Raw genomic sequence first — 8,436 nt, forward strand, 5'->3', positions numbered from 1 at the left:
ATCATCTGCAAAATGTCAGACTGAGTGAGTGCGCTGTGGTTGCTGTCTTAGAGTCATTTCATGAGGTCTTTATCAGTAAAGAAGTCCTTCTAAGAGAGTGACGAGGCCAACCCACTGACCTCCAGGCACATGCTCATGGACCACACTTTGAGAACCACTGGCCTATGGTGTCGCTCTGAAGAACCACTTGGGTGTCTTTATATTTAAGAGTGCACAGTAAAACAATTTAAAATTTGAACTTGTGAGAGTCAACGCATACTCCAAATATGTCCTGACTACTAATCAAGATAAAACATCACAGGAAGTGTTAATTATACATTACATATGAAAATGTCAAAGCTTTAGATCTCTCAGAGGATTGGACACATCCTAATGACTAGTGTGTCGACACTCCATTAAAGGAGTGAATTAAATTTAATTTTTGTTTCTCCACAGACAACACCCAAGTGTCATCTTCAAGCTGCAATCACAATGGCATCAGCTAGACCTTCTCAGCTTGTGGATCGGTACACCTGTGCCGTGTGTCTTTGTGTCATGGAGAATCCAGTCACCAACCAGTGTGGACACAGCTACTGCATGAAGTGCATTAATGACTACTGTGACAAGTCATATAGAGAAGGGGTCTACAGATGTCCTCAGTGCAGAAGAACATTTAACAGCAGGCCAGAGCTTAGAAGAAACTCCACATTAATGGATTTACTAGAGAACTTCAGTTATGCTGGACCTGATGATGTGCCCTGTGATGTGTGTGTGGGGAGGAAAAGGAAAGCTTCAAAGACCTGCTTGACTTGCATGGCCTCCTTCTGCGAGAGTCACCTGCAGCAGCACCGAGAATCTCAGGTCTTGAAGAGACACAGAGTGGAGGTGCTGAGTGAAAACCTTAAAGACAAACTCTGCAGAAAACATCACAGGGTCCTAGAAATCTTCTGTAGGACTGATGGGACCTGCATCTGCTCAATGTGTGCAGCGACTGATCATAAGCATCATGACACAGTGACACTGGAAACTGAGCGAGCAGAGAAACAGGTAAGAAGAGGACTAGGAATGGGAAGGGGATTGTGAGGGGTCAACATCGTCATTCTCCGGGGTTTGCTTAGAATGAAATTCCTTCGCTAGGACGTGTCCTTTCTTAAGCACTTCTTGTCCTTTCTGGCAAAAGCAGAGGAACACACACTGTGGACATCCTGAGGTCTTAGCCCACTTCTATTTGTTTTCTGTGTGCACAGCCAGGGAAGCAAGTGAACTTTGAGAAGAGGAAATCGTTCCGTGTATTTCTGAATTGATCGCTGATACTGAGCACGTTGAACTGTTATTACCTGATTTAACACTCAGTACTTAAAATGCGTCAGTGGTTCTTCTCAATTAACAAAAAACGAATATTCGTTTGTGAAGTAATTAACATCCATCCACTTTAAAGCAGTGGAAATTTACAACACTCAGGTGACAATGAACCCTAAAACGTGACTGCAATCTGATTTGATTACGGAAGAAGAAGAGGCAGAAGTTCCTGCAGATGTGGAAGTTACGTCATTTTTCCTGGAGCTTCTGTTCTGGTAGTCTGAGGGCAAAAGTGGGAAAGGCGTAAACGGCAGGGTCAGCCCGCGGCTCGGAGTGCCATTTCTAATGCTGTACTCTATTCACTATTCCTTGGAGAAAATAGACTGAGAGTGCTGCTGTATTAAATAGTCTGGAAATTTCAAGTTTATCAAGATACAGTAAACGTCGTCTGATGCAAAGAAGTTATAAAGGACAATCGGTGCAGCGAAGATGAGATCACAAAGGGAATTATTAGAACAAAAAGCGGTCAGTGCCTGATCATTAATAATCATACGTCATCATTTTCAGACAGCTCTGTTTTCTCCATCTAAACAGCAACGTAAAACTCATCATTTTAAAATGTACTCACTTCAGAGAACGTTTTTGAAGTGACGCGTTGAATGTGGTTGAAAGTGTTTCAGTGTGGACAAAAGTCCAAAGTGAATAACAAAAGATGGGTCGTCGAATGAAGCCATTTTAGTGTGAAGTAGAGAATGAAAATGTCTTCAGCTAGTTTCAAGCATTAGAAATGTTTGAGGTCAGTGACAACAACAGCAACAACAACATTCATTTCTACAGCACATTTTCATACAAATAATGTAACTCAAAGTGCTTTACATGATGAAGAAAAGAGAAAAAAGACAAAATAAATAAGGATTAAAATAAGAGAACACTAATTAACATAGAATAAAAGTAAGGTCCGATGGCCAGGGAGGACAGAAAACACAAAAAAAGTCTAGACGGCTGGAGAAAAAAATAAAATCTGAAGGAGTTCTGAGGCCACAAGACCACCCAGCCCGCTCTAGGCATTCTACCTACCATCAATGACCTCATTCAGTCCTCATGGTATTCAGGGTGGTCATGGAAGAACTTGATGATGATGGTCATGCGGACTTCTGGCCTTTAATCCATCAATGTGACCACTATGAACAGATCCTTCCAACCATCTGTCCATTCCAACAGTGATGACCAAAACAATACAATCTGTTCTGCATGCAGTTTCATGAAATTAATGCTAAACTTATTGTCCATGTGACTTCTCAATGGTGAAACACAAAACTCATTTAAAGGAGCTTTCAAGGTTTTGGGGTGGAAAGCAAAGGATGTTACTCTCTAAGAGTGTTGCAGTGCCTTGTGCCCCCTTTCAACACATAAACTTCCTCAACAATAGGATCCAGATAAAAATAAAGGAGGTAAACTTCCTTGGAAATGTAAAATGGTTAAATCTCTTCTATTATCATCGGCCTCAATCCTCCATCCAGTCCAGACCCTCGGGTCTCTCCCACATTCGGCTCCAAGATGCTCTATTGAGGTCCACTTGTCTTCTCTCCTTCCTCATTCACCTTCTATTGTTTTCTTTCTAATAATGTCTACTGGACTCCATTCTCTGTCTTTATCCGCTCCTCAGACATCTCTCCTTCATTTTGTCTCCCTCACAGAGTCAACTGGGAAACAAAAAAGATGAAGTGAAAAAAGTGATTGAGGAGAAAGAGAAAGAACTGGAGGAGATGAGGAGAACAAAACAGAGGATTCAGGTGAGTCTCGTGGCCTGTTAACTGTGGAGAGCAACACGTGACTTGAATGGATTTGTCAAGAATGCTGTGAAAACAGGAAAAATAAAACACGTCTTCAGTAAAGATTAGCGTTTAACACAATAAAAGGCTAGAAACTTTGAATGTCGATGTTCTGAATAAATACAGTAAATCTGTAGACATTAAAAGTAAAACTTATAGCACTTTGAAAATGTTTAATATTTACATATTTGGATGATGCCTTTATCTAAGGCAACTTACAACATTTATGATACAACGCCATCTAATGGACATGAATTAAAATATAACAAACACCAAAGTGTCTTGCACACTGGATGAAAGTTGCGTCCAATGACAGGCGCACTTCTGAGATATCACAGCCAATTGCTTTTCCAATTGGAGCACAGGCAGATCAAGTGACTCACTTATGGTCACCCAGTGGCAGTGGTGGAATTTGAACCTACAACCTCAGGGTCAGAAGTTGAGAGCCTTAACCACTACACCACACTGCCTGCCCTAATATGTAGCAAAATGGCCGCCCCTTTGATATTTTTGACATTTTCATTTTTGCTACTTAGTGTCAAACAAATTGGAGGGACAGGGTTGTTTTATCTTCAGATAGTTTTATACTTTCAGAATCCATTTATGTTCTCTATTACAATGGCAACAGTTATCAGTATCTCCATGGTTTGCAGCCCTACTGAAGCACATGTGGCTCAACATATTTTCTGACTTCTTCTCATCAGAGTAATACTGAGATGGAATTGCAGGAACAAGAGGAGACCTTCAGATCTGTACTTGAGTCCATTGAGCAGTTGAGGTCAAAGGTCACTGAGGTGATTAAAGATTATGAGCAGCGGAAAGTGAGAAAGACCGAGAAGATCATCGAGCAACTGGAGAAGGAGATCGGGGAGCTGAAGAAGAGAGACGTCGAGCTGGCCAAACTTTTACAAATAGATGACGACATCTGCTTCTTAAAGGTGAAAAGGCAGATCTAAAGGACACCGGGAGGCCTGTCTCACTCACAGGGCTTTGTCTCTAACTTCTTCTTCTGTATTCTCTTCTCTCTTAGAAGTTCGAATCTCCTCCTGAAGAGAGAGATGCACCTATCACCATTACTAAAAAAGAGGTTCTTCCTGGGACTCTCTTTGTGAATCTGTCTGATCTTAAGAACACTCTGGAGGAGATCAGCAACTTGGAGAGTGTGGAGAGTAGTGAGGCGGGTGGGTTAGGTGTCCTCAAGTGACCTTCAGGTGGCTGTCCAGCTTATCACGAGCACTGCAGGCTCACATTCTGCTTTTCTGTTTCTGTCCTCAGGCGCTGAATGTACCGACAAACACAGCAGACATCTGAAGGAAGTGAGTAGGACCAGAAATGGATGAAAAACAGAAATGTGGTCAAAAAACATGCAGCAGTCAAATTGAAAACTTGAACTAAAGCAAATCCCAACCCAATAACTTGACAGTATAGCTTGATAAGTTCTCTCTCAATAGTTACCACAAATTCCTAAAAACTTTGCTATCATGCCAGTTTAAATCTGGTTGCCCTCGATGTTGTCATAGTGACACAACTTCCTATATGCCTTTAGCAAACCGTCATCATGTCCTGTTCGACACCCAAGTCTTTGTCTCTCGTTTTCCCCTTCCTTCTCCCTCCCTCATGCAGAACATCTCATCTCTCTGTGTCCCTGACGAAGATGAAGATCTGCTCAACACAACTCTGAATGGAGAATTACTACCGGAGAGACTGAAGAAGGACCTTTGTGATCTGAAGAAGAGCCTAGAGGAGATACGTGGCTGGGAGTTTGTGGAGACCATTGAGACCGGTGGGTTGTGTGTTCCCAGGTGACCTTTAAAGTGAATCCTGAGGTGGGATTAGAAGTTGAATGCTTGAGGTTCACTCTCTGGTGTCCACTTTTTGTTCTCAGGGGTTGGTATTCAAGGTCTCACCTTGCAGAATCTACAGACCAGAAATGGGCTAATAAAATGTAAGTCATATTTTCAACTTTTTTATTTTTAAATCATTAAAAAGGAAGTTTATTATTATTATTATTATTAACAAAAGTGGAGTCCCGATGTATTATTATGGAAATTTATCTTACGTTAGCTTTATAGCACCCCACGTGTGCAGCTTTACCTGCACATGGACAACTTCTTCAAGCAAAGAGATTTCCTAGCTTGGCATAAGCAGACTAAACGGTGGTCTTCAGACCGGAGTTCCACCTGAGCCAATCACCAAAACAGGTGCCCACTCAGCACGCTGCTTCCTATTGAAGATGTCACTTCTCAGCTGCTGACACCTGTCACAGATACCCTAGACCCTTAATCTGCAGTCTCCTTCATCCCCTCTCGGGATTGAGAGTTTTGAGGTCATCTGCTCCGTTACTCCATGCAGTTTCCAGATCCCAGCTGAAGGTTAAGGGTGACGGGGCTTTTTCACTTATTGCTCCAAGACTTTGGATGATCTGCCACTCCATATCAGATCTCTCCTTCTATTGAGATGTTTAAGTCTCAGTTAAAAACCCACCTTTTCTTCCTCCACCTTTTATGGTGGGTGAGGTCGGTGGGAGGTGGAGGACAGATATTCAATAGTTTTTACTAACTGCTTTGTTAAACTGGTTGCTTTATAGTAGTTTTACTTGTTTCTTCGTACAGCACTTTGGTACTTCTGTTGTTTTTTAATGTGCTTTATAAATACATTTGATTGATTGATTGATTGATTGATTGATTGATTGATTATAATAAGTAATTATATCACACATTGAGTTACTTTATCAGTGAGTAACGAGTGACCTAACTAAGTTAATCTTTAAAGTAACGTCTCCCCAGTGCTACTGACTTCCTCCCTCGTTTTTCTTTTCTGTCCATTCAGACTCCTGTCCGCTCACCCTGGACCCCAACACTGTAAACCCGCGCCTCCATTTGTCTGAAGACAACAAAAAGGTGACAGACAAGGGGACAGTGACCCTGCGTCGTGATCATCCCAACAGATTTCGATTTCAGCCCCAGGTTCTGTGCAGAGAGGCTCTGAGTGGGACTCGCTGCTACTGGGAGGTCGTGTGGACTGGAATCTGGGCTGACATTGGAGTCGCATACAAAGGAATAGAAAGGAGAGGATGGAACGAGGAGTGCCACCTTGGACAAAATGACAAATCCTGGTGTTTGTGCTGCTCTCATTCCCGATACTTTGTGCGTCACAATAAAATGGAGACTCAAATCTGCACCCCTTCCAGTAACAGAATAGGCGTCTATCTGGACTGTCCGACTGGCTCGCTGTCATTTTATAGCATATCAGACACCATGACCCTCTTGCACAGTTTCAACATCTCCTTCACTGAGCCGCTCTACCTGGGGTTTGGCGTTGGGTTGGATTCCAGTGTAACAATCTGTCCTCTGAACCCGTCTGACCAGTGACCCGTGTCATCTGATGTCTGCTTCATGTCTTCTCTCACTCAGACACTCTTGCCATTTTAGAGAAAAGAGAAAAATTCCAGACAACAGGATAAAGTTCATTCCTGGCACCTCATTCCTACCGGCCATTTCTCCTACCAGAGTGACACTGGACTGGACACTGGTCCTATAACATATGGTTATAGGACCCCCCCCATCCTTCATCAATAAGAATGTGAGAAGACATGACAGTGAGCTGACTTCCATTCAGTGGACATCAGGCTAAAAACATTTCTCTATTAGGTGCCCCCCGCCTTGACCCCCAGTTTATACCCAGTACTCTCAATGGCTACATGGTGGTGCTCCCTTAAAGATCTAAAATTTAAACTCGGCCTCTAGTAGAATTTCATGCAAAGCCGGGGGGACAGGCGTGACATGAGAGAAGAATCCCTGTCACCTGGAATCTAAAATCTGAATTTAGTTTGCAAATAATGAAGCTCGAGTGGGAATCAGAGGTCTGACTGGATTTCATTTCCGCTTATTTCATTTCATCCACCAGACTCATATCTCCAGCACTCCAAGTTCTGCTCCACACCATTCACACCATTATGTTGGAAATTTTCATGTTCCCTCAGCTTTCATGTGGATTTTTCTGACTATTCTCCAATCTCCTTCTCCAGTCCCAAAGCCCTGTATTTTTGGTTCATTTTCATTTTTAAATATGCACTTTATGGATGTGCCTGTGATGAACAGGATAGTCAATCCTGTAATCGATCTGAGGAGCTTCTTAAAATGGATGGATGACTGAACGAGTCACATCCTTCTTCTCAGTCCTCTGATGCTTTTCCACATTTGCACTAGCGGCTTGACGTAGTGACTTGAGCAGATGGTCTGATCAGGTAAATTACTCGACTGTGATGAATCCAGAAAATTCCCATCATGACCCTGACAGAGTCAACCAAACCCCAAAGTTACCTGAACAGAGGAATAAAAACAAAAGAGTGAATTGACGAGTCTGAAGTGAAGAGTTTCGAATGACAGATGGAGCCTGAGAGAAGGGGATATGGTGATGGAGTCACACAAGAGAACAGCAATCATTTTGACACTCTAAGAAGGGGACCTGGCATGGGGATGACAAGTTAATTTTGGAGTGGAAGACCCCCTGTTCAAATCAAGCAATCCTTAAAGCCTTAGGTGTGTGGAGGATCAGTCAATGGAGGTTATGCTTAAGTTGTATTACACGCTAGTGAGGTGAGGACTTCTCTGCAGGACTCTGTGTAGTTTTGGTCTCCATATCATAAAGAAGATGTAACCATGTGAGATAAAATCCAGGGAAGAGTAACTAAGCTGACTAAAGGATTTAAAGGTCTGAGGTTTGAGGAGAGATTGAACCCTTTCAGATTAAGAAAATAGAGATTACGAGTTGGCAAGGTGGAGGTGAGGTGGATTTGTAGAGTGGATCCCACCTGGTACTTTAAAATAAATTCTGCAACAAGAATATGTCACATGTTTGGAAACTTAAGGGTGCAGAAATGTTAGAAAGAATTTCTTCATGCAAAGAAACACATAGAGGTGGAATAACTGAGAAAACAGTGTGGTGGACTGTAGGACTTTAGGAACCTTCAGAGCTGAACTTTGTTGCAATGTTATTGTGGACAATCGAAGGTAAAAAGAATGGGCTTCTTATCATCAAAATTTTCCAATGTTCTAAAATGGGGAATTTGTGCAACATTTGGTGGAGAGTTGCATGGATTTGCATACTAGACAAACACAAATTCAACTTTGTATATAAGAAAGTGTCATAGAGGCAACTAAGAAAAATGTGTAACCTGAAAAACCAAAGAAAGAGAGTGAGAAAAAGAAAGAGATAAAGAGAAAAAGAGTAGAGTCACAGCATGAAGAGAGCAATGTCCAGAAAACTGTACAGTCAGGCAGATCTGCAGTAAGAACTGTAAGGTGGGTCCTGGAGACACTTTAAA

The 8,436-nt window shown here is 42.2% G+C and overlaps 1 protein-coding gene across 1 annotated transcript; it reads left to right on the forward strand.

The window, feature by feature from the left end:
• Positions 1-792: 792 nt before the first annotated feature.
• On the forward strand, positions 793-6,776 carry LOC120536345 (tripartite motif-containing protein 16-like). The gene is made up of 7 exons (XM_039764671.1): positions 793-1,026; positions 3,815-4,048; positions 4,141-4,291; positions 4,386-4,426; positions 4,734-4,893; positions 4,996-5,055; positions 5,940-6,776. Exons 1-7 carry the CDS (start codon positions 793-795, stop codon positions 6,479-6,481), a joined length of 1,422 nt encoding a protein of 473 aa, XP_039620605.1. The 3' UTR covers positions 6,482-6,776.
• Positions 6,777-8,436: the final 1,660 nt, after the last annotated feature.

The sequence above is a fragment of the Polypterus senegalus genome, chromosome 10 (assembly GCF_016835505.1).
Source record: "Polypterus senegalus isolate Bchr_013 chromosome 10, ASM1683550v1, whole genome shotgun sequence".
Taxonomy (NCBI): domain Eukaryota; kingdom Metazoa; phylum Chordata; class Cladistia; order Polypteriformes; family Polypteridae; genus Polypterus; species Polypterus senegalus.

Bases quoted from the DNA above. Each gene is read 5' to 3' on its own strand.
- LOC120536345 (XM_039764671.1), top strand. From the start codon at position 793: ATGGCCTCCTTCTGCGAGAGTCACCTGCAGCAGCACCGAGAATCTCAG. The intron at 4,049-4,140 runs GTGAAAAGGCAG...CTTCTCTCTTAG, and splicing joins ACGACATCTGCTTCTTAAAG to AAGTTCGAATCTCCTCCTGA. The intron at 4,894-4,995 runs GTGGGTTGTGTG...TTTTGTTCTCAG, and splicing joins TGTGGAGACCATTGAGACCG to GGGTTGGTATTCAAGGTCTC.